The sequence below is a fragment of the Denticeps clupeoides genome, chromosome 11, assembly GCF_900700375.1.
Source record: "Denticeps clupeoides chromosome 11, fDenClu1.1, whole genome shotgun sequence".
Lineage (NCBI taxonomy): Eukaryota > Metazoa > Chordata > Actinopteri > Clupeiformes > Denticipitidae > Denticeps > Denticeps clupeoides.
In genome coordinates, this window is record NC_041717.1 from 9037784 (window position 1) to 9064616 (window position 26833).

At 40.3% G+C, this 26833-nt stretch overlaps 1 protein-coding gene across 22 annotated transcripts in view; it reads right to left on the reverse strand.

Moving 5' to 3' along the window:
- Positions 1 to 1213: 1213 nt before the first annotated feature.
- Positions 1214 to 26833, reverse strand: part of cacna1ba (calcium channel, voltage-dependent, N type, alpha 1B subunit, a) — an 83002-nt gene continuing 57382 nt past the window's right edge. For 10 of the 22 annotated variants that reach the window (XM_028995639.1, XM_028995622.1, XM_028995636.1 and 7 more), the window contains 24 exons: positions 24783 to 24879; positions 24016 to 24176; positions 22671 to 22808; positions 21558 to 21759; positions 20799 to 20963; positions 20244 to 20354; positions 19997 to 20080; positions 19341 to 19346; positions 19071 to 19187; positions 18648 to 18713; positions 17811 to 17902; positions 16216 to 16366; positions 16006 to 16133; positions 14789 to 14885; positions 13224 to 13329; positions 12586 to 12693; positions 11851 to 11978; positions 11605 to 11744; positions 11395 to 11518; positions 11158 to 11268; positions 9293 to 9331; positions 8289 to 8505; positions 6090 to 6298; positions 1214 to 4787 (listed from right to left, as the gene is read on the reverse strand). In XM_028995639.1, the coding sequence (XP_028851472.1) occupies positions 4260 to 4787; positions 6090 to 6298; positions 8289 to 8505; positions 9293 to 9331; positions 11158 to 11268; positions 11395 to 11518; positions 11605 to 11744; positions 11851 to 11978; positions 12586 to 12693; positions 13224 to 13329; positions 14789 to 14885; positions 16006 to 16133; positions 16216 to 16366; positions 17811 to 17902; positions 18648 to 18713; positions 19071 to 19187; positions 19341 to 19346; positions 19997 to 20080; positions 20244 to 20354; positions 20799 to 20963; positions 21558 to 21759; positions 22671 to 22808; positions 24016 to 24176; positions 24783 to 24879 (3325 nt within the window). In that variant the 3' untranslated portion in view covers positions 1214 to 4259. Of the gene's footprint in view, positions 4788 to 6089; positions 6299 to 8288; positions 8506 to 9292; positions 9332 to 11157; positions 11269 to 11394; positions 11519 to 11604; positions 11745 to 11850; positions 11979 to 12585; positions 12694 to 13223; positions 13330 to 14788; positions 14886 to 15625; positions 15723 to 16005; positions 16134 to 16215; positions 16367 to 17810; positions 17903 to 18647; positions 18714 to 19070; positions 19188 to 19340; positions 19347 to 19996; positions 20081 to 20243; positions 20355 to 20798; positions 20964 to 21557; positions 21760 to 22670; positions 22809 to 24015; positions 24177 to 24782; positions 24880 to 26833 lie in introns of all 22 variants that reach the window. The other 12 variants (XM_028995643.1, XM_028995642.1, XM_028995640.1 and 9 more) reach the window with 5 other exon arrangements.

Sequence of the window (26833 nt, forward strand, 5' to 3'; positions counted from 1 at the left end):
CGGTTATAATTGCCACTGTAGTTCCATTCCTGGGTGAAAAGGTAATCCAAGTTAGGGGTGACATTTTCAGAGTTTCAGAGTGACAGGATTTATAAGTGAAAGGACCTAAATGTCACTGTAGTGATGAATCTGAATCTGTCTCCTACAGCTGTGCAGGTGTTAATGTGAAACAAGTGAAGGAGTTGGAAGAAGCTAAAGCACAAGAAGAGCTCAAATACTCTCATCCTGAACAGAGAAACCTTACAGATCTAAAGGTTTTGTAAAACTGTCCCTCCTGACCCTTTCTGCTAGATTGTGCTGTTTTGACCGTTCCACCAAAGGAACTAAAAAAAACATTTAGAAAAAATCACTTTGAAGAGCAGGATAACCCCTTTTAATATAGTTTCAGTAGTTGTGTGTGTCTGTGTGTGTTGGCGCTCTTTTGACTCAGCTACCTGGCAACGCGGACGGTGATCTGGATCACCAGGCCATCCTACAGCAACCCGCCGATCAGGGCCAACAGCGCCCCCTTGAGGCCGTCGTGGGCACTACTTTCAGAAGCCAGACTCAAAAGTTCCGAGAACACGGCAACTAACGTGCAGGAGGTTTTTGCGAAGCAGGACACATTGCAAAGAATCTGTGCGTGTGTCGTGTCAAGCGCTGTAATTAGTGTCTGTGTCCGTGTCTGTGTCTTCAACTTACCTCTGAGGGGCAAACCCGAGCCCAGCTCCGAGAAGTCACCGACAAAATCAGCAGAACCCAGGCTGGCCACAGCCAGCGACAAAAGGAACCACATCATCGCGTTTCATGCACTAAAACATCTAATATTAAACTTAACGTGCAATTAAATATCGGATTAATTAGTAAAAAAAAGCCTTATTATTGAATAAAACACAGCCATGCGACAGATTTCCCCGAATAAACAAGGAATGAAACTCAATAATACAGAATAACGCTTCAGTCAGTTCCAGAAAGCCTACTTCATTTTAAAGTGAGGAGACGGACCCGGTTCAAGTGTATCATAGTATAGACATATAAGCCCCGCCCACAAGGCTACGAGGGGCCAATCAAATTGTGGTACCTATAGCACCCATTCTAAAACGTGCATTTATTTTACAGCCATGTGGATAAGGTACGAATCACGTAACATTATAATAATAATTTAGCAGCAGCTTATTCACAAAACAAGCAATGCGGGTTTTTAATCAAAGAAATATCCCAAAAGGAGGAAGAGAACAGTCAACATTTTTATTTCATTTATGTTCAAGGACTTCGCTTCATACAAAATATAACAGTAGAAACAACTGCAGAATTCAAAGTCTGGCCATTAAACATAAATCAGGCAACGTACGATTCAGTTGCAGAACCGAAAATAAAGTTGTGTTCCAGTCCTACTCTATGGATGGAACTGCCCACATGTTTCAATACTGTATTATTGTTTTTCCACATATTTTATTTAACTTTTATGCCTATATATTTTCAAACAAACCCCCTATGTTTATATCAAAGGTTGTTAAAAATTAATTAAATAAATAAACATTATATCAAAAAGGTACGAAGATAAACAATTGTGTATTTAAACGTGCACATACATTTTTCAGACCATGCAAACAGTTTTTCAAGAAGTAAGCCACATTTAAATTGGAAGTGGTGCGCAGAAAGGGATTTTGTGTGGTTCCAAATAAAGGGAATTTACATGTGAATACAGATTATTGAACTCGACTTTTGAACAGAGAAATGAGAGTGGTATAGAGAAAAGAATATATTTCAAGTTGGCCAACGTTTGGCAACAAATTGGACAGTCAAACGGATAGAAGGTGACGAATGTAAAATGTAAACAGTTTGTTCCATGTGAGAACAACAAAAACGAAGCCACACTTTGAGGAGTTCATTTATGCATATTCTTTTAGCCAAGTACCTTGATACTGACCAATCAAGGTACATACAAAAATAACCACTAGTGTTCATTTGTTTCCTTTCTTTTAAAACACCTGTTTTCCTTTTAAAGTCATCAAAGTCGGTAAACATGATGCATGCAAATATATAGACTTGCTGATTTATTAAAAACATATTCTACTGATTTCTGCCTTGTACATCATTGTGCCGTTATGCATTTTTAAAATATACCTTTTTTTTTTTTTAGGCATATTTTATAGAAAAGATTTGGTCACAATCATGCTGAAGCCTGAATCTGGTTATCCCAGCAGGTAAAGCTACAGAATGGATGAAGTGTGTTTTCAAAGTGTCATCTTGTTGCATAGCCCTACTTTAACAAGATCCTCAAACCATAATGAAAACATACAGAGCCCAGAGAAACCTGCGGTCACCTGACCCCCAGACCATTTGTAATTGTGTACTGAAATGGACCGGGTCACGGGTAAAAGTGTGTGCAGTCCAGCTCAGACATATGTGACACTGCATAATCACACCACAATATCAGAGCTTTCAGAAGGCAGTTGCTACACAGCTCTGGACATTGATAGCTCAGTAAACCTGTTGGCTGGATATTGTGTCAGGGACGTGAGGAGCCGGTTGCTGGGAAAATTCCTTGAATTTTCAGGGGAAGATCGCAGGGTCTCTGACTGGTCAGGTGCCAAAAGCAGAGACTGTAACTGTACCCCATGCTCGACTGTACTAGTGCCAGGACCTCGACTCCACACACACTTTCATCAAGGCTCTGTATCTCCTCCTCTCAAATGCAGCTATGGCAAAGTACATGCCGGTGCTTCCTCCTCCTCCCCTAAATTCACTTCTCTTTCTTCACATTCTGCAAATATAACATTGAAGTTGAAGGCAATAGCTAGAAATGCTTTCTTGGTAGAAAAAAGAGCTACACCTCTACTACGTGTTCATGACCTCTTCCAACCAAGTTCAAGATTTTAAACATGCAAAATGTGTAACTGGCTATATAGTCCTTTTTGGACTAATATACAACTACTGCAGTTTTAATATTGGAGCAGTATTAGTAATTTATTTTCAACTACATATGTCCCTCATTCAGTAGTAGTAAAAGTTACAAAATTAAAGTCCAGACGAAAAAAAAAAAGAGATATAAATAATTAAATGCAATCATACTGTCATTTCCATTCTTAATCATTTAAAAATGTTACAGTACCATTCCTGCTTCAAATAAGGCCTTCTGATTTAACAACTTGTACTTTCCCCCTCTAAACCTTGATGCACTAAAAAAGTTAGTAGTTGCATCATTACGACATTATATTTAAAAGATTAGGCACTTCGTAATAATATCTGGAGCAGTTTGTAAGAAACATTAGACCTGACAGGATGGTGAACTGTAAGCAACTGTTTTTTTACAATATACAAAAAAGCACATAATGAATAGATCAAACATGTATAGATCATCAGAATACAAATTACATTTCATTTCCCATATTCTCTATGCTTTCACATATTGATATGTGCAAGGAATGATCTACAGCAGCAAAACAACAATCATCTTCATGAGAGTAAAAATAAATTTGGGTGTGTTGTTATAGGCATGGTCAAAGTCACAGAGAAGCAGAATACACAACAGAGCTGATGTGCAAAAATTCAATTCCTGAATAATCTTTATTTAGTAATCTACTCAATAAAATTTCAAAATTTTGAATTTGAATCAGCATGTCCACACCACTGAGCATAATAGAATTGGAATATAATGTTGTTAATCATAAGTTCATTGTTCATATGATTTTTTAAATATTTCTTAATTTTTTTATTTTAGGTGATTTTCTTCAACCTTTTTTCAACCAATTTTCTTCAATCTTCAACACAGTTATTGTCATTTTCTAAAACAAAAAATATATACTCCACCCATTACATAGAGCTTCAGTTCAGAAAGTGATGTCTCTGAACATCACCTAAATGTATCAAACATTAGTCACCGCATATAAGTGGCTAAATTATATATTCATTTTTCTGCTAAGTGTTACTAATTCTGACAGGGTGCTGATTTTTTGAGGCTGTGACCAAATTCCTAAGCATCAGCCATACGCTTTTTGACAGAGTCCAAAGGACATTCTGTGTTACTGGTCATATGAGAGTGGAACTCAATCAAATTTTGGACATCCCAAATTGCCAGTGCGCTCTGCTGTAGGTCTGACAAAGAACACTGGATTCTTTTTGTGTTTGTGTTAATGAATCTCTGCCTTTGGTTGCCTACAGATCTCTAGTAAAAACAAATGCATATACACATACATACAGCAAAAGTGTAAACGACAACCCTTAAGATGATAAAACTCATCATTGATCTAGGAGAATCCCAAAATATTAAAGCCATGCTAGCACCATTCATCCTCCTGGGCCTCTGGGTAGTACCTGTGTACCCTGGTGCTGGAGCCTGCTGTGCCACTATGGACGCCCACCTTTAGATGATATCCATTGGGCATTCCGCGGATCCGTTGGGGCGGTGGAGGGAGGGCCACTATTGGGGGACCCACAGTCCGATAAGGCCATCCGCCGGTGTTCGGTGGCTCGTTGTGAAAGCCGTGGTGCAGACTGCCATGAGAAATGTCAGACTGACCCAGGAAGGGCTCGGAGCAGATCCGGGTGACCGGTGAGGGCGAGTCTAAACCACTGTGCAGGAGGGCATTGTGCTCTGACAGCCCGCGGCTCAGCTTGCCCGGACTCAGGGTGGGCAGGTCAGCCTGGGGGCCGACAAAGTGCACAGGGGAAGAGTTGGCAGTCCTATAGGCCACTCCGGGACGGGGTGTCAAGGGGGTCTGGGGAAGCTGCCTGCGCCCACGGCTGGGGGTGCTAGCCCCTGAGGAGGTCAGTGTCACCAGGCTCCCTCTAACCAAACCACTGCCCTAGATGAAAATTGAACAAAGCAATTCAAAACAATAAAACAATGAAGGGCAAAAACAGCAAATAAAATTGGGAATTTGTGACAGGCGCCACGGAAAGAGGTCCGTGGTCCGTGTGTGCGAGAGAGAAACAGGTCAGTGTGTTAAGATAGACGGCAAACACACACAGAAAGCACAGAGCCAAAGTATGTCAGACAATGACAAAAAGGGACAGAGACAGGAAGGCCAAGGTCATGAAGGCAGCAGGCAGAAAAGAAAGACAGGAAAAATGCGCACAGATAAATGGTGAAGAAGGAAGTAGAAAGAGAAGTGAAAAGCCATGAGTGGTTATACTAAAGTAGAGGAAAGCTGAGATTCAAGAAATATTTGTCAAGAGAGAAAGCTAACATTATTATATAAGCATGTAATTACAGTCAAAGACATTACAGACAAATGATTAATTAAGTAAATATAATTATATTGTATATACAGCACAGGCCAAAACTTTGGACACATCTTCTCATTCAAAGTGTTTCCTTTATTTTCATGACCATGTTTATAGACAAGAAAAAGGTGGAGACCTGGCCTCCACAGTCACCGGACCTGAACCCAATCGAGATGGTTTGGGGCGAGGTGGACCGCAGAGTGAAGGCAAAGGGGCCAACAAGTGCTAAACACCTCTGGGAACTCCTTCAAGACTGTTGGAAAACTATTTCAGGTGACGACCTCTTGAGGTTCATCGAGAGAATGCCAAGAGTGTGCAAAGCAGTAATCAGAGCAAAGAAACTAGAATATAAAACATGTTTTCAGTTATTTCACCTTTTCTTGTTAAGTACATAACTCCACATGTGTTCATTCATAGGTTTAGTGCCTTCAGTGAGAATCTACTAATGTAAATGGTCATGAAAATAAAGAAAACACATTGAATGAGAAGCTGTGTCCAAACTTTTGGCCTGTACTGCATATTATGTTGAATATAGAATAACTTTAAACTCCATACACAATTTAAAAATATTACATATTAATGATATTACTCTATAAAATTCTGATATATTTGTATGCATAACTGTATATAATCCCATAAAACAAATAATAGAGAATACATTAGTATTATTACATTTTAAACATCAATTATTATTAACATTTTAAAAACATGTTTTTCATTAGAACACTGGCAAACTAAGCAATTGTAAACTATGTGACTTAAGCACTGGGAGTCATAAATCACTGCACTGAAGGTCAATGGAATTAACCCTTTCTCTACCCCTGAGGATGACCACCCCAAGTGGTAACTCCCTGGTGTTATTCTGCACCCTCTGCCCCCACCTGCTTGTTGAGGCTGGATTCCTGGACCTCGCAGGGGGAAGTGGCACAGCTGGCAGTGGCGGACTTGGTGGCACAGTGCTCCCTGCTGCCATAACGGTCGCAGGAGTAGTAGCGCTGCTTTTCTGAGGAGGATGAGTGGTGCTTCCTCTCATGTGACCGGCCTCGGTCATGCGCTTTTTCCCGGCATGAAGCATCACCCTCAGTGGCGCCTGTTGTTATACAGATTTAAATCTTATTGTTTGCTGAGATTTAGATGTACAACACTAACTCTTCAGCACCACTAATAATAAAATGTAGTACAGAGGTCAACAACCCTGGTCCTGGAGCTTAGATCTTTCCATGTTCCACCACACCTGATTCAACTCAACTGGCTACAGGAGTTGAATCAGGTGTGAAGTGCCCTCCAGGATCAGGGCCGCTGACCCCTGATGTAGTACATTCTATTAATATTTTTACTTGTGCCTTCAGTGTGTCTACTTGTGTGTTCATGTCCTTGTCATCATGGTGGTCTTCCAGAGGTGTGTACACTCAACCTGTCTTGTCATCTTCTGACCACTCTGACTATGTTCACCTGTTCTTGTGTGTATCTAGTCTTCCCTGTTTTGTGTTGTGCACCATTATTTATTCCCTGTTATGGGCCAATTTCTTAATTAAGGATTAAGCCTAGTCATAAAAGAAAAGCGTTTTTTAACATCATTGCAAGCCTCTTTTAGTTTAGTACTGAGCTTAATCCATGAAAAGGGAACAGATCCTGTGATATTTGTGAGATTAAATCTGAGTTGATCTTTTGTCTTGTCACATGATTCCATCCGTGTGACAGGGAGCAACGTGGAAACGAGGTGATGCGACTCCCATAAAAAGGCAAGATGGCCGTCGGCAAACACGCAGTCATTATTTGCCTTCTACAAGTAAAGACTTGGCCTTTGTTTGTTTCCTGTCCTGTTTCTCTGCCTGCCCTTCCCTTGTCTCGTCTTTTGCACATTTACATTTACATTTACGGCATTTATCAGACGCCCATATCCAGAGCGACTTACAATCAGTAGTTACAGGGACAGTCTCCCTGGAGCAACTTAGGGTTAAGTGTCTTGCTCAGGAACACAATGGTAGTAAGCGGGACTTGAACCCGGGTCTTCTGGTTCATAGGCGAGTGTGTTACCCCTAGGCTACTACCATCCGAACATGAACACCAACATCCGTGAATTTTGTGGCTCACACTGGGTTCACGTTCATAGATCAAAGCGGTGGAAACCTCTGGAACCTACTTACGCTCACTCCCCTGTTCCTCCTTATTGTAATGACATTTTTTGACTCTGTGTGGTATTAAACTGTTACAGATGCAACATCTTCTGCAATAGCACAGCAATGTGAAAGTATGAAAATGTTTCACTGGGGAAAATAAGTAATGAACACAAAAATGAACAAAACCTGAGACCTAATTTGCGATACAAATAATCAACAATTATAGTGTTTAAATGCATGTACATACATGTTTGAGTACAAAATACAACCCTCTGTTTATTCTGCTCATTCCATAGATTCTTTATAATATTTCTATGAGCACCATTAAGGAAATTCCAAATATTTTGGTTCAGAAAAGACCACAGCTTTCGTTCTCAGCCCCGGCTCCCCTGAGGAATGTTTAACCATTAAAACCCACAGACTACATGCGAGAGAGTGGATTTGAAAAACGCTCCGATTTTTCATCGCAACTGCCATCATCACTGCCCTGCTGTGGGCTGCCCGTAAATTAGAGGGTCAGTGGGTCTGCCTGTCTGTCAGCCCCTTTTATCTGAGTAATAACGGCCAGCTGTGGGCCTGTGCTCTCACACCACGGCCTGGTGCTACTGAGGCTGGGCATGCTGATCTTTCTCACAGATGAGGCCCGTCTGTGGTTGCTGATGCGGCTATTCTATCCCCAGAGAAAAAATATCTGAGTTGCATTCATTAATTTTTGTCAGTATTATCTGTACACAATCAGTTTTTGGCTGTAATGTGCACATTGTAATCATCATGAAATAGCTTATATGAAACACAGGTGGTTCTTATCTGGTCTGTGCCACGGTAACATAATGAAGGTTTGATAAATACACTTTTATCAATACTGTATCCATTTTCAAAAAACATAATATTGGATTTTTTTTTAAGTGGGAACCCCCATTCACCATGCAAATCACTCAGATTTCTTATAAATAAACTAACCAGGCACAGTTTGAGGTTGTCTGCTGGGCGACCTGTCCAGGGACCGTTGTTTCTTGTCCCTCTCCCTACGGTGGTGGCAACGGTGGTGGTGATGGTGGTGGTGAGGCTTATCCTGAACTGGTCTGTCCAGAGTGTATTCTCTAAGGTTGACCTCTAGGGGCCGCTGTGGCGCCACAGTGGATGCGGAACGTTTCATGGGTCTGGAATCAGGAATTGGCTAAAGGGAAAAAGAAGTCATTAGCAGACGCCTATGAACTGGATCGATAATGCATTGTTTTGTATTCTGGTTCTACGCTGTAGGCACCACTGTGCTTTTTCAGTCGAACCCGCATTAATAATTTTCTAAATTATTAATTATACTTCTAAATTATTAACGTTCCTGTTCTGGAAGGAGGTAGCAACCTAAGTTTGAACTTTGGTATTCGTATGGCTTAGGTGTTCAAGATTTACAGCTGTCCGGCTGCCAAGGCCTTCTCTGAAACATTCATTTAAATCCTGGACCAGCACTCTGGGCTTGCCCATTAAAAACACACTCATCAACAGCTGCTCAGTAATGACTGCCTTTGCCTACCCCAGGTGACTCTGACTGACTATAAGTGCCTTTATTAAACCACCACACCCAACATGCACCTTAGTTAAGGCCTTCCATTGAGGCTGCTGTAATCCGAGGCCCACTGTAATGCATGTCTATACTATTAGCTGGTTTATTGTGGACACTTACAATTAGGGTTCACATTGCAAAATGCATACATCAATTAAATGACTTGAAAGGTCTGTCACAATACAGAGTTTAAATGACAGGTTATTATAGAGAAACGTTGGCACTGGGGATTTCGTTCTGAGTTCATTGCCTTCAAAAGGTGTGTTCACATTTGTTCTGATATAAGGCTTTGTGTAAAAAATGTTCTCTGAGGTTCTAAAACCACTTTATTAAGAGTTGCATTAGGAACCATCCATCGTAAGGCTCAATGACACATTTATGAGATGAGTGGTTGGGTACATACAGCTAACAGGGTCCCTGGAGAATGTCTGGAGTGGCTCCGCTGCAGTGAAAAAGTCCAAGGTCACGCAAGAGACAAGTTGTAAAAGGGGACAAAGACAGAAATTTACAGTAAATTACAATAAATTCTAATTCTAAGTTAAAATGGCAGATATTGCCCACCCATTATTTAGACATGTAATTAGTAGTTTGACTATTTCAAATCCTTTTCCCTATTCAGTTCAGTTGTTCTTATTTACTTCTGGAGATTATAAATTTAAGCATTTCAGCACTTTACAATCAACCAATCACTGATAATCACTGATAGCACTGGCATGACCATTGACTTTTCTGTCACTGGCTGATATTTTCCCAGACCCCAAAGCTCAGGATTCCCAGACTTTTGTTTCTCTCCAGAAACCATTCAATTGAAAGTCTGGATGTTAGCCAGCGACAGTTAGTCAGTGTGCCAGATTTAAGCCATCAGAATCAAAAGGTTTTTGCACATATTAGCAGGCGATGAAATCATACAGTTGGCATTCGAGGCCTCTGATGCAGGAGAATAAAAGTATTTTTGTAAAGATGGAGCACTCAGAACCCTCTAGCCAAACTTTAATTCATGCCATATAGTTTACACAAGGCAGAAAGTTCAATTTGTGATCTAATTGGAAGGTTTAGACTGTATTCTGGATGTACTTTTAAGATTTCAAACAATAATTTCTAAAAGAAAATACCCATTAAAAGGGCTAATGTCTAACATTCAACAACAAAAAGTACAATAAATGAGTCTAGAAATATGGGTTGCCATATTTTAGGTCACATTCATATTGTACATTTAATTCTCCAACTTTTCTTTTTTTCCCCCTTATGAAAGTGAAAGTGAAGGGATTGCTGTTGTGATACACTGTGGCACAGCACATGGTGACAAAATGAAATGTGTCCTCTGCTTTTAACCATCACCCTCGGTGAGGAGTGGGCAGCCATGACAGGTGCCCAGGGAGCAGTGTGTAGGAACGGTGTTTTTCTCAGCGGCACCACAGTAGCACCCTGGCGGATCGGGACTCGAAGCGGCAACCTTCTGATTACGGGCCGCTTCCTTAACCGCTAGGCCACCACTGCCCAAAATAAGTGTACCGAATACTAGTTTTTTGGGGGGTTTCTGAACGGTCTAAAATTCCTAGGGGACACTCCGCAGTAGATGGAAAAATGGAGATTCAAGGACAAAAGTCAGGTACTTCCCCCTCTCTCCCATCTAGGGGACCTCATTTGTCCCACTCAGTATATATCGTTACTAATACAATTAATTCCTTCCTGCTGGATGCCTCCAGAGAGAGAAAGAGTGATCACCCTTCAGTTTTCCTGCCCACAGCTATTAAGAGACGGCAGCATTTTCTTCCCATTGCATTGAAAGAAAGTGAAAATACTGGATAGTTAAATCAAATCACATATGACTTTGCCTTGACCACTTTCACTCAGCATTAGGGACTACTCTGGGGTTCTGATATAAAAAAATATGCGTGTTGTTATTTTGATCAGTAATACACAGACCCCGACCTTGTATGTGTTGAATTAAAGATTACTGCCAGCTTTTGCACAGTTTGTTTTTGGTAAGGTCATTACCTTCAGTTACTGACCATAGGACATGCTGCTGTTAATTATTTTTTGGGGCTTTACCCAGCTGTTGTACTGTTGTGAGAGCCTGATGCACTTCTAAAAGCAACAGACCTCCACAGTATTTTGTCGATAATGTTCCATAAATGGTTTACTACCTGATTCATTACTCAGAAACTGACAACTGATGAAAAACAGCAGAGTAAAGACTGAAGTACACAAAAGTTTGGTGAACCAGGGGTGAAGGTGGGGGAGAAATATGGCTGCGATGTGGTCTACCTGCATCTCAGCATTGAGTTTAGGCAGGGACACAGCTCTCCCTTGACTCTCAAGTACAGAAGAAGACCCTTTGATTGAACTGTGCTCCATCTTCTGCAACTCTACTGACTCCTGTAAAACAACAGTGTAGTAGGACACACTCACAAACATTTAAAACCTTCTGTCATAGTCAAACGTGGTGCAGAATTTCCGATGTGCTGCTAATCTGTTCTATAAAAGCGCTTATGACTGCAATACCTGAGCAGTGCTGGCATCTGGAAAATCTTCTGATTGGCCCCTCTGTAAGATCCGCTTGCTTGGCCTCTGAGTTCTCTCAGCAACCCAGGTTGTGGATCCTTTCGCAGTGCCGTCGTGGGTTTGTCTGTTAACGTGACAACATCAAGAACTCAGCTGGAAGTACACTGATGTAAACCCAGTGACGTGTAGACACTGAGAAGCTCCTCTTACTGTGTGCAGCCGTTGTTGAGGGTGGTGGAGCTGGGTCTGGTCTGAGACTGTAGTTCGTATGGACAGTCCACACTATTTATCTTCACATCCTGCATGTGAGTGAAGGGAAGGATGGGTTTGATGAGTGCCCCAACTTTGCTCTGTAAAGGAGAGAACCAGTAAATTTGCGTTCCACTCTTTCGGAGACGCTTGTCTGTGTCCCTCTATGAGTTTGTGCAGGACTCGGCAGTGCAGTGCAAGCTTCACCTGGTTCTCGGCTGCTGCTTGTTCTTTCTGCTGCTGCTGTTGCATCTGCAGCCGCTTGGCCCTATTCTGCTTGTAGTAATCAAAGATCATCAAAGCTGCATAGACTTTCCCAACAGTTAGTTCATTGGCTGGGGGAGAGAGAGAAATAGAGAGTGAGGCAAAGGCTACATTCACAACATTTTTTCACTCTTAAACCCATCCATCCAAAATCTGTTCAATCCATTTCTTCCATGAGACTGCTGAACTCTGGACACTTACCAGTATTAACTCTTTGGCCCCTTATTTAAACATTTGTATGTAATATGTCTTTTATACTCTAGCTGTTAGTGACAAGTGAAATGATTTGCTTTGATGCGAGAGATTTTTACTATTTTTACTACAGTTTCTACATAAAACTGGTGGGCTATTCCTGAATAATGAAGAAGTATTTATAATAAAAACATTTCTGTGTGAGATTATGCTCTCATGATTATCTGATGCTACAATCTCTTGAGATCAAGTGCAAATCATCCTGCCACAAGATGTCACTGTACTACTAAGTAAACAATACAACAGCAATACAAGCATGATTATTCAAAATTACACTTCTGCTGCTTTTCCTGTTGTTTAACAACCACAAAGGCTAAATCAGCTACCTGGGAAAAAAGAAAATGATCTGAAAAAGCCTAACAATACCAAGTGGTAGTTTCCGAAATAGACAATAGTCTATGAAGGGCTAATCGAAGAAATCTTTACGTTTGTGTGGGGTCACCAGCAAGTCCATAGTTTTCTGGGACAGGTTTGGCCACACTGTAGAAAGCTCCTTCTTCAGCTCAGCATCACATAACCGCTGTGCCACCATCCCTGGGTGAAAAAGAAAAGTTTACTCTATGAGCATCTGTCAAACTGAACTGTAACACTGTAAACGGTTCTAAAAAGTAAAATAATTCACAGTAAAATTTCGAAGTTCCAGACATTTGCAGTTTAATGTACAGGAAGCGTATCTTTGCGTAACGCCACAGAGAAATAGTAGTCAGTGAAGCCTGAGAAACGCAGAAGGTACCATTAGCCCAGTGTGCAGCAGGGAGACATAAACACAGCACAGTGGAGAACACTTTAATGAGTCCAAATGGGACCAGAGGAAGAAACTCCATTAACAAAAAAAATGCGGGATCCTTAAAATGTGGTATTATGTGTTTTGTCTTGGTTCAGTTCATTCTGAGAAAAAGTTCTGGGCTTCTAATCTACTAAATAAAAATGCATGCATGTATAATTTTGAAGCATGTATTATTCTAAAAAGCTACAAAATTTCAAAACGTTATGTTACAATACAATAATTATACTAGAACTGTTAAAGATGGAAACTGTTTTCCAAATAGCTTGTAAAGATTTACCTGATGCCAGCTTGATCTCCAAGGCTGTGCGGATCAGTGCCATAAGGGTAGAAGTAAAGTGAACAGTGTTGTTGTCTGCTATTGGCATGTTCATTTTAACCAGACGCTGTGACAAAGGGTGTGGGGAGGAAAAAACACAGAAGGTCAAAAAAACTCCTTTCGCACAGCCGGAAAACGAGCCGAGGACATCATTCACTCTGAAAGGAAACAGTCTGTGTGCTGACCAGAAAAACGGAAGCTTTATTCACACCGCCATGAGATTCCATGATAAATGTTAGGCTTTTAATGTAATGTCATTATGTTCTATAATGTCATTACATTTTTGGGGGGTATACAGCACACAAAAAGTTTGATCCAAAGTGGAGTGAGTAAGAGACGCTTCGAACATCCACATTCACTGCTAAAGGCTACTGTCTGCAGCCAGGGGTGCGTTGGTGACAGACTGACACTGAGAGACAAAAAGAGAGACTAAGCATGTACACATGAAGGTGCTTTATAGGCCTTGGGAGCTCAACTCTGAAGCATTGGTCACTTAAAATTGGTGACCAAAAGTTGATCTGATACTCAAATCTTTTAAATGTGTCATGTCAACTGTCTGTGGATGGTTCTTTAACTGTGAGGAATGGATTTCATCGTGATGAATGTTGAATGCATTGAATGAGTTGAGCTCCCCTGAGCAAAAAATGCATACATGTACTAGCAGTAGCAGTGCAAGAGAAAAACAGACCAGTCAGAAATGGGGAAGGAAGGTAAGAAACAGAGATAGAAAGACGCTTTCTGGAGTAGACCGGACAGACAGGAAAAAGTAGACAGCAGGATGGTAAAGACAGGGGCGTGTAGGAGAGAGCAGATTAAGGCAGATATAAAAGAGATCTGGTGCAATCAGAAACTGTTATGGAGTAAATCAAAATAGGCCAAACACACTGCTCCACAGACGCTAACAAGCCATAATACCAGCAAGGCTGAGGTCAATACTGTAGAACAAACCAATAGGTTAAGAAAAAGAAAACTAAGCTTTGAAAAACAGAGGAACCGTGCCTATATACAGTAGTGCATAATTTTAGAAACTGTGATTGACTGTTGTTTTTCACAGCTAACAACAGTATTTATAGCAGATGTGATATTTTGTTTGCTTTACAGTGTAGAACGGGAACTGTATCTGTGTAACAGAGATACACAATATGCATATAATGATAGACGCAAAACCCCTTACGCAATGTGGAATGAGGAAAATATTTAAATGGGAAAGATGATTGCATATAAAGCAAAACACAGTTTTGTTTCTGATATTCAGTTATACTCTTAAATACTGTAGGTTTCCAATACATAGTCTGTTTTGAGCCCTGCCACCAAACAAATTCTATCAAAGGAACATAACACAGGGCATAATGGTCCAGAAAAGGAGGAAAGATAGAATGGGGAGGTAGGGCTACACACAAAAAAAAGAGCATTAGCAAAAAAAAAAACAAAAAACAAAACACAATACAGCGAAGAGATTGGCTGAATAATAAGGAAAAGCCAGTGGGAAGACAAGGAGAGCAAAGGATTTTGCAAAGGAGGGCTACCTTGTAGGCGATTCTTGGTGGACATTTCTTTCCCAAACCTAAGGGCGGGGACATGTGGAGCAACATCTCATACATATCGAGGTACTTCACACGGCCACTTCACAGAGCAGAAAACCAAAAGACAAAAAAAAAACAAAAAAAAAACAAATAAGAGAAGGATGGGGAGTTAGAGAAACAGGAAAAAAACAACAAAAGAAAACAGAAATCTTTGTTATTCAGATTTCCAAAAGTGACATGGATAAGGATTCCATCTTGACCCAAAGGGACAAAGATGGATCCAAAGGTTTCAGGACGAGGATCTGGAGAGTTCGGATCCCTGAAGAGAAACATGGAATGGGAGGAGTGACGTCTGAGTGGAGTTACACAAGGGGTGGATGATGACAGAATGGCGGCACTGTTTTAAGGATGTCTGCCTCTGCATGCTAACAGACATCGTGGGGATTCTCGACACGGTGCACAGAAACAAAGGCTTCAAAGGCTTACATTGCTAAATTACATTACTTACGTACTAAACAAAAGAAAAGAAAAACCTTTGCAGGTCAGCGTGAATTTAATAATTCTGTATAGAATTAAAACACCTCAAAGACTCAGAATGTATATATCTGTAATAGTTTACAAATATATATATATATAGATTTATGAAACCTGGCAGAGTTCTACCACTTGGCAGCTTTGAAATCTTTGTTTCTTGTTCCATATCAGTTACCAAAGCCAGTCTGGAAGGGCAAGTGCTCGTGTATTTGGCGGGTCGTAGATGCACAGCCATTCAATCATTCAGCTCTCTGGGCATTGCTACACAGAGCCCACAACTGGAGGAGATCGCTGGGGGTTGCCAACCTTGTATGCTACCCTATTAGGGCAGTTCTTTCCTAAGCCAAGAGGCGGCGAGATAATGCGCAACAAATTGTACATATCCTTATAGGAAATCCGTCCGCTGCAAAAAGAACAAGCAGATATGACACAAACTTAAGGACAAACTCTAAGAGAACAGTGGCTATTGGACAGTTGAAGGCACCTCCTAGGCTTCTGTTGATATATTGTAGCCTATACTGTGCTATACCCTCAGAAGGGAAAACAGACTCAAGTCACTTTGATTTGAACACATTCTCATGGCCAAACTCTCAACCTGTAACAATTTCCATTCATTAATGTGTCACCAAACTTTAGATTGCAATATAAAGGACTATTGGTCTAAGCAGAACACAGAAGAAACATACCAGGCAGCCGGGTCGTACTCAGCCCAAACCCGAATGAACTCATCCAAATGATGAGGCCCCAGTATTGAAGAATCTCTGGTGAGGTACTCAAAGTTATCCATGATAACGGCCACAAAGAGGTTCAACATCTGGAAAAGACAACCACATGAGGGACCAGACCAAACATTTTTCAAGTGGAAAGTGAGTTTTCCGTGCAATGAGAAAACTGACCAAGAAAGAGCAGAGGAAGATGAAGGAGACAAAGTAGAAGTATGCAAATTCGCTCCCACATTCATCACCACTGATGCCTGATGCTTTATCACAAGGACGTGCACCCAAACACGACAGCATGATTTCGTGCCATGCCTCCCCAGTTGCACTCCTACAATAAAATGGAAGCATACATTAACACAGGAAGAGAAAAAGTATAAATATATACAACTAGAGCAAAAATGATTAATGATTCTATTTAGTTATTATAGTCTATTATAATATAATCTATAGAGATATTTCCCTAGGGAGATTAAAGCACTGACAATCCATCTGTGCATTTGGTTTAGTACAGTCCTAGTCTTGACATGTCTACAGTAGGGATTTGTGATGTCCTCTTGTGAAAGTGAAGTGATTGTTATTGTAATACACTGCAACACAGCACACGGTAACACAATGAAATGTGTCCTCTGCTTTTAACCATCACCCTTAGTGAGCAGTGGTAAGCCATGACAGGTGCCCAGGGAGCAGTGTGTGGGGACAGTGCTTTGCTCAGTGGCACCTCAGTGGCACCTTGGTAAATCTGGATTCGAACTGCAACCTTCTGAATACGGGGCTGCTTCCTTCACCACTGCCCCACCATTTAAGCACAGGACAAGGGGGTACAAAAATCTGAGCAATCTTACTTCTGGAAACAACTGGTTTGAAGAGAACAGATTATGCATTTATTAATTTATTAACTAAAATTGGTATAGGGTAAAGCAAAGCCTTCAGAAGCCTGCAGGCAAATTGCAATAATTTCTGTGAGGGAGATGAAAACCTCATTAAAACTGCAGTGAGATGCTCTTCACAGCATCAGCTCCACTGATCCTCTAGGCGGCACTTCAGAGCTGCAGATTCATTTCGATGGTGGGATGTGAGACAGATTCACGAGCCGTTTGGCTCAGCATGACCATAAAGAGATGCATGGGAAATTCATCTAAAGTGTCGAGGACGAAGAACACAAGGCGCTGCGTGGCTGACTGAGAGAACCCCCACTGAAGGCGCAGATTCGTTACAGCTCTTGTGTTTTGTGCAGATAAACCACAAGATGTGCTCTCACTGGGGGATGCAGAGGCTAGCACTCTGACAGTAGGCAGGCCTTCGTCTGCAGAGCTAATTAATCGTCCCAACCCAGGGTTCCAGCACCCACCCAACACGCGCAAAGACAAATCTGGAGGAGAAGCAGCTTGGCCATGCGAAGAGATACAGATTCCCAACGAGGGAAAGCCCTCAGGGATGAACTGCTACAGAAACCGGGAAAAAAATACATAACAACCGTAGTGGAGGGCATCAACACAACCACTGACACCCACTCCAGAAAGTGAGGTTACAATTGCACTATCCTATCAGGTGGTCTATGGACCCTGTCAACGATTCTCACAAGAGCTGGAGATGGTTTAGCATATATTAGCTAGCTCTAGAAACATTTTCCTGCTCTCAGGCACTGCTCACTTGACAGGGGCCACTGAAATATTTTTAATTTTGTGACTTATCAGAATATGTCAGTGTTTTCATGACATTATAATATGTAAATGTACAGGATATATATTATCTGTCTTTATGAATGACCAAACCTAAAAAGGAGCATCAGAGCTTGCAGGAATGTACGAAAGTTGTTGTGGTGATTAATGGCAGTGTCGTCATTGAGGTCGATGTTCCCAAAAACCTGCAAATTAGTAATTACAACATGAAATCAATTACTTTTTGCACACAGTACATGGCATTTATCGATTTTCACAATTTTCCATTAAATCATGGTTATTCAAGTGTTCCATGAATATACCAATACATGTATAATTACTATTTAAAATTAATTCTCAAATACAATTTCTCTTTTTTTTCATACACTCTTTTTCCAGAACTCAATAACAACCATGTAGGCTGTGCTTCCTTCACTCTGTTTCTCAATTTTATTTTTCTTCCTCCCCATTCTCTCTGAACCACCCACAGCCCTGGGCATAACAGCCCAATTCATTTCACTTGCGGCTCTTTGGGGCCTCCATTAATTTTATGTTCAGCTACACAGTGCCAGGGCAGAGCTAGTGCTGGAAGGGATGGAGCTGCATTTTCAGTCAAACAAACCCAGTCTGTAGGATGTGATCAGAAAAGCAGCCAGCCCCAGCTGCAGGATGATATATGCACTGCGAGATGATGTCGGAGCTGGGAGCCCCACCCAGGAACTTTATTGGGGTTTTGATCACATCTCATATTTCAGACATTAGTTCTGCTAATAATAGCCTAATGAGCTTGGCATACAGCATCAAGGATTATGAAAAGTTATTTGTCATTCAGAAGAGTCATGTATGGATGTAGATGATCAGAATATTATTTCTCCTCCAGCCACAGACTGTACAGTTTACAGAACAATATATGTTCATATGTAGCTGTGATTTTATCTCATATCATCTCACCTGCATTCCGATAATGGCATAAATGAAAAACAGCATAGCAATCAGCAGACAAACATATGGAAGGGCCTGAAAAAGCAAAGTAAAAACAAACACCCATTTATTACATTAGATTACACATTAGATGAATGCTCAATTCTGATCATTGTAGGCACTAAATACAAGTGCATATAAGTGCCAGTCATGTTCATGGTGCTCATGGTCTATCTAACATAGCCAAAAAAAGCTGAAAAATTTGGTCCTTAAAAGCATTAGAATGAACATTTGATAAACACATTTTAGTATTTTGGGCAAAATGATGGTGTAAGAGGGACAGTCCTCTGTGCAAATATCTTGCAAACCTATGAAAGATAGCTGTCATGTTCATGTCACTGACATTGTTCTGCCATTTGTGAGAGAAATAATGTAAGAAAAGTCTTACGTTACCTTAAAGGACTGCACAAAGGTCCAGAGAAGGATGCGGATGGTGTACCCCTGCCGAAGCAGCTTAATGAGCCGAGCAGCCCTGAAGAGTCTCAGGAAGCTGAGGTTTAAGAGCCGGTCCTGCAGGAACACACAACAGAGTGCACATTCATTTATTGGGCCAGGATTAAAAGACTGACCTCACTATGAATGGGACTCAACGTCCAATTTACTTCATTAAAGAGATCAAGAAGAACAAGGAGCCAAAAAAAAAAAAAAAGAAAAGTTACTCACCGTAGTCTATAAGTGCAGCGCATTAGTCATGTGGGCACGAAGAGCGAGTGTAGACATTGAATGAACAAGAAGAGAAATAGAGACAGAGGGGAGAGAGTGGAAAAAAACAAAACACAGAGGAACCACAGGGACAGATAGAAGAACAAGCATCACATGTAAAGAAAGCCACAAACACACATTTAGAATACATCTCTGTCCTTTTTGCATAGCCATATGAATTTACCCAGTAGACAACATTAATGCACATACAGAGAATATTACCAGAATACTCAGCAAAAACTGACAGCTTAACATGAGAACATACATAAACGGCCACAAAGATACACATGTATGCAGAATGTATATTTGCATGTCCCATGAATAAAGAAGAGCTATAATTCACTGTAACCCCAGACCACTTGTCAACACTTGTCTAAAGATATAACTGATCTAAAATTGTTGTGCTGCAGAATTATAGCCATTAGAATGTTGAATCTAAGCTTTAAACAAATTCTTATCCTGTTTTTATTAAGGATTGAGAGGGCCCAGTCTGCTGCTGAATCGCAGGGTTGCCTATCAAGTCACTGGAGCATTGAACACTATCATATAAAGCACATGCCTGAATGTGTGTTTTCAGTTCTGTGTCAGGCCGTTCTCAGCCTTCGCTGCATACTCACGTTGATCTCCGTGACCAGGATGTCAGTTATGCTTCCCAGCACAGTCACAAAGTCAAACACGTTCCAGCGATCCTTCAGGTAATTCTGCAAACCAGACGAATTATGGGGATTATTTAATATCACCTGGCAGTGAAAGGGGGGTGTAGACCACAGCAGGCCTTCCCTTTGATTTCTAATCTCTGTAATACCAGTCACAAACAAGACTACTTCATGTTTCTGAATATTCTGCAGGTGCCAGAAGACTCACCAAGGGCCCGAAGGCAATGATTTTGAGGACACACTCCAATGAGAAGAGGGCGGTGAAGACAATGTTGAGGTACTTTAGCATGGCTTCATAGGCATCTGGTGCCCCATGGAACTGTTAAAATACACAATTATTTTTATTTTAAATCACTCTTTTTGCTAAATGGTGCTCTGCTAAAATGTTTGCATATTTTTTGCTTTAAAAAAAAAAAGCATCATAAGCATTAAAACAAATTGGGTTCTATGTTTTATACTCTGTAGCAACATTATTTAGCATCAAGGGTTCACAATATTGATAGTGAACCAGATATATCAGATATCACTTTAGTACACTGACACTCACTTTGCATGCACAAAAAGATTCTGGGAGAGTTTGGACACTTTTTTTTTTAAATAGCTGCAAAGGATGGAGTGAAGCAGTGCTGTTGTGATAAAGGAAAAGGGTGGTTATACAAGCTTTCACATCCATTACATTACACTGACACTGTACACTGTTTCATTACACTCCAAAAGTTACAATTGTTCCTTGAGAAAACACTGGAAATGACAAGGCATGTACCTTCATCATGAGCACCACTGTGTTCAGTGCGATCATGATCATGATGGAATACTCGAAGGGAGGCGAAACAACAAACTTCCACATCTTGTACTGGAAAGACTGCTGATTCTGAGGCATGTAACGGGTCAGGGGTTTAGCGTTGATGGCAAAGTCAATGCAGGCCCTCTGTAAATGGCACAAAGGAGACTGAGTTTAATATCACAAAGAGCACAAACAAACAAAGCTGTCAACGTAAAGTGTTCATGCTGAGGTGGCAGACTGGGTGTAATTTGATTACAGAGGACAATGGTGCATTTGGAGCACAAAAGCCGTTTCGCTAAATTAAGACAATGAATTTGGCAATATGGCCACCCAACGTTGACTACAGCATCCTAGTTGCGGAGGCTTGCATGTTGCTGATAAATGGCTCTGCAACAGTTGGTGAGTCACGTTGAGTGAGCATATGGACAGGGGAGATTTATTTTTGGATGGCTCAATAGACCCGGCTGTGATTGCCTAATGGGGTCCCAGAAGAACTGAGGCAGGTACGTCTCACTGGCTCAGCTGCCTCCTGGGTGGTGGGAGCGAATCCAATATAGGAACTCGTCAACAATGGCTCACTCGTCTGGGTACCCACATGTGCAGTCAGCTGACAGCATCCTCACAACTGCCCTCAGGTTAGTGCAGTGTGTGCATCTTTCAACTAACTACATGCATTTCTTCTGTTTGGGTAAATTTTGATGAAATTTTGGTTGCCAAATGAATTAATGTGAGTCATACCTCATTCTTCTCCAAACTGCACTCAGACAGGGCTTTGTCCCCCTGCTCTTGGAAGGTTATGATGATCAGGGCAACAAAGATGTTGACAAAGAAGAAAGGGAAGACCACAAAATACACAACATAAAAGATGGACATCTCAATCCGGTATCCTGGATTGGGGCCTTGGTCTTCAAACGTGGCGTCTACTGAGTGCTTCAAAACCCTAAACAATACAGAAGGAACATGTACAGTTGCTAACCATTGTAGCCTCTCATGGGACATGACTACTCAACACTCTCAGCCAATAAAAAAACAACAAGAATAAACACTGAACTGCAGATAAATATCTAACGTTAAATTAAAATAAGATCATTGAGTCCCCCAGGTCATGGACTGTGAATTTTCAAACTTCAAACTAGCCAGTTCATCACTTATACATACTATGCACTGTTGATTTTTTAAAATAACATGCTTAATTAAATGAACTCATTGAGGGTGGAAATGTCTTAAAAGAGCAGAAAGAGTTATGGGCAATGTGGGAAAATGCCATGGCGACACTCTAAGGCGCACTGACCTGTCAAGCTTGCTCACTTTACTTAAATGCAATATAAATCAAGGCCAATTAGAAGCACCAGCACAGCACTTTCTCTGAACATATAGACTGGGCTTCACATCCTGCAACACCAGACTCTGTGTACCCGCACACGACACTTTTACTAGAGCTTCTCCACAGTCACTTTAAAGGAGCAGCACATCAAAGCACAATGTGACTTTGAACTCTGCAGGCTGCTTCGTGTGAGATAAAAAGAGATGTTTATGAAGCTGGGGTGGGGGCTTTCATTGTAGCGGATCTGAACTACTGACAAAGGAAAAAAATTGCAGATGTACAATATCATTCTATTATAATTCTAAATGTTATGTACAACGACTCACATATAGGTGCAATATGAATATAACAAATACAAGATTCAAATTAGTTCATAAATACAATACCATTTGACATATTTGGGCTTCATTTCAATCAAAAAGCTATTTCCAGAATGGTTTATTGTCAGTAGCAAATGTAGTCAATAACATAATGCATATAGAATCTAATGCATAAGTAGTATATTAAAACATTCCAGTGTCACTCACGTTGGCCATCCTTCTCCAGTTGACACAGTGAAGAGCGTGAGAAAAGCCCACAACACGTTGTCATAGTGAAATTCGTACTTCTTCCATTCCCGTGGCTGAGCTGCTACCTCATCCTTGTCATAGTCCAAAAACTGCCCTCTAATAAGCAAAACAAGATGGAATGATACTGTAAATGTAACCCTGACAGTTACAATGTCTAAAAAGACTCATTCAATAATTTCAACAGTTGTCAGTCAGTCAGTGAGGGAACCAGTCACTGTTTCATCAACACTCATACCCGTGTATGTGTTCCCACTCTTATTAAATTTATTTTAAGTTTTTAAGAAGATTATTTCCATGCCCAGGAGATGAGCAGAGGTTGGGGCACTATGTATGCAATGCAATTTAAAGTAGGCTTATAAATTATATTTCTGGTGGAAATATTTTGTGGAAATACATAGACAATATTCAGACATGACATTAAAAAGCCCAGTTTGATCAAGGTACTGGCCCCACATACTGCTCCCCAGGTGCCTTTCATGGCTGCCCACTGCTCACCAATGGAGATGGGTTAAATGCAGAGGAAACAGTTCATGGTGTGTCACTCTGTGCTGTATCATAATGACAATCACAAGTTTATTCAAAACAATTTGCTATTAAATAAATGATAGAATGTAAATGCAAAACAGAAAGCTAAAACTATATAACTTAACTTCTTAGAGATACATTTTTTAACTATGGCAAAATGCTATAGCTGGCATGCTGCCTCAAATGGACAGATATGTGAGGATGCGTGTGCACAATGTGCAGAAGCCTGCTCCTGTTTACCAGAGATTTTGGCACCAGCTTCCAAAGAGCTTTTCGTCACTACCTAGCTCCTCTATCCAACCCCAGCGTCATTTATTCATTATTCCTTTATCGACTTCTTTGATGTCTTTCCGAGGATTCATAAACATGCTATTCATGACTTACAGTTTGTGCTGGCAGTATGATAAACATAAAATACATTCGCAGGTGGAGCGACTGCTGGATCTGTATCAATCTGTTTGGCCCGCCCCTTCAACATCTGTGATTGGCTTATTGGATAGTCAGCCTAATGTTGGTGGTTGAAAGTAAAAGCTGCGCTCTGAGAAGCTTTCAGATCTAGTGTCAGATCACTGGGCAAACTAGAATTTTTTTAATATATTTTCACAACCAGATCTATCATGGAACCTTAATGTTATCAATCCTGTCTTTGTAAGGCTCTAGTCAACAAAAGTTACAGGCTGAGGATTTGAATTCCATAATTCTTCTTTAACAGGTTTGTGCTTTTAGCCCTGCAAATAAAGGTATTGTTAAAGATTCTTCAAAGCGCTTTGCACAGTACCTGCAATCCTTTTGCAGCCCTTTGGACTCATCGGTGCAGTAGAAAAACTTGCCCTTGAAGAGCTGCACGGCGATGACAGCAAAAATGAACATGAAGAGAATGTAGACGATGAGAATGTTGAGCACGTTCTTGAGGGAGTTCACCACACAGTCAAACACGGCCTGAGGACAAACACAAGCACATATAAACTGTATGTATGCACACAAGTGGCTGAGTCGCACACTTGTGGTATGCTAATTTGATGGTTGAGTAAACCAACATTGGTGAACTAAAATGTTCGGAATGCAAATATTCATCTCATAGGAGTGTGAAGACATCCATAACATTATCCTGTAGGACCACATATTGGTTTACCTTCTGACAACAAGTTAAAATTGATGGCAAAACACCTAATCAATACAATTAACTATTTTTTTCATTTCAGATTGTCATACATGGACAAAATTGAGAAAAAAAAACCATTATATCATTGTTACAAGCTAATGAAGCTAATAACGCTAATATACTGGCTGCAAATTATGTGGTAGCATGCTTTGCTATGCCAAATACCAGACCCAATCTACACAGGCTTCATTCAAACCATGTTCATGTCTTGACCTGCACACTGTTATTTATACAAATTATCAAAATGGATCCGACATGAACATTAACCATCATTTCCAGTTTCATTGTGAGTACAATGTTTGTTAATTGGTGGATAACAGTCACATGACAGGCAAACACTTTATTTTCATACTTGCAAATTCAGATTATTCTCCTTAAAGTACCTTAAGCTTGGGCAGCCGTTTGATTGTCTTCAGTGGGCGCAGAACTCGCAACACTCTGAGAGACTTAATGGTGTTGATGTCCTTTCCTTTGGTTCCTCTACAGAAAGCAATAAATTAACTGTAACATAGTGTAAAAACTACATTTGTGTCCAATATCAGCACCCATTTGACTATCCCCACAGGAGTGTTCCATTGCTTACTGAGAACAAAGAGACTATTTTTAAGATATAAGGACTATAAAGCCATTCACAAAGAACAAAGGAAAGGGAATAAAATATGGATTTAATTTTAAAGGTGTTGTTTCTACCAAATGTACAACCAAATGCACAAGACGGCAACGAACTCTTAATTTATACAGTTTTTATACATGTGTCAAAAACAATATAAATCTGGTCAGACTTTGGACTTGGATGGCAAAGAATATATGTTTAATAAGGAATATCAAAAGCCACTATGATACACTAGACACTTTGTTTTTCTGTAGCTACACACTTTGTTTTCATCTGAGATGTACATCATTCTTTTACTGAAAAAAGTGCATAAGAGGGACAAAAGCCAGCCCTGTCACCAATATTTAAGTGTCCTCTTGCGCAAATGGATAAAGCTATTTCGAACTACTCCATTAATCATTTAATTAATCAAGTAGTGGAATACAAATGTAATGAACTGCAAAAAACACAAGAAACCTGAACAACAAACACCTGCAAAATCCATCCCTAGCAACATACTGAAATTTATGGAAACCCCTGGATGGATTAGTAAACTGCACACGAGTACATGCTTTGTAGTGATATAGGCGGTCAAGACAGGTACTATGGGTCACAATGACATGAGTTTTTACAGATGTTATACAGATTATGAAACTCGTGCATGCATGTAATACAGATATTATTTTCTTCATGATGATGAGATGTGAAGTTGGAATTACAAGGACATTTTTCCAGAAGCATAACTGAGACATGCAGGAGAGGAAACAAACAACTTATTCGCACATTGTGCATCAGATTTCAGCAGAATAACACACAACCAGTGATATAAAAGAAACTCAACCCAAAATAGTTTCTTTTTTAATTGCCAGTGTTCATTTAGTGTGTCATTTTGCCAGAGCAAAACTCTTCAAAAGATATTACACCATTTGAACTTTATGTGGTTGGTCAGCAGACATACCAATAGTCTACATTTTATTCCCTGACTATACAGAGCAGAATATTAGTCATAATAGGCAGAATTACATTAGAAGCGGTTTTGTTAGGGCTGGCATCTGAAGATGAAGGTCCATTGCATGACAGCCAGACCACCCAAATTAAGATTTTTTTTAAGATAGTTTGATGCCTATATGAACAATAGTGCCTTTAATCCATCTAAATTCTTGGAGCAGATATACAACGTAATATTTATATAAAATATTGCAGACATGAAAGATGTCAACAACCCCTGACCTTGAGTAGCCTTGGGATAATCATTTGTGCACTGGTCAAACTGGCCAAACTATTCGCTGTTTGTGTTTCCTAGAAATATTTTTCCTTTCATTAAAAAACAACATTCCAGCAAACCCAGTCCATGAGTGTCAACATTAAGAATATTTTCTCTAAACCCTGGAAACTACTGCTTCCAGTAAAGGCTCATATTCACAAATTTCTGTTAACTGCACAACCGTTCTCATGCACAAGAGGGTGCTCTGTTGATTTTATCAAAAAACTTTAAATTCCTCTGAATTGCAGCTGCCCTAGATTGCTACACAGATGATTCATGTTTCATATTCTAATGCAAAAGTTATGCAGCAGTTGAGTGTCAACAATGCATAGTTAAATTGTCTGTATCATCTTCCCCTTAGAAAATTCCACTATTACAGTAACACCGTAACGTAAATAAATAAAACACAATACAATAAATTAAAAGGGAAAACAAAGCACTAACCATCTCTTTAATTTAATAGCAATATTTTGTATGTAAATAATAATTGTGCAATAAATCTGGATGGAATTGAATTAGGACTTCTGCAATGTACATTCTCTTTTCTTAAGATATATTTTGTCATAAGACTAAAATAG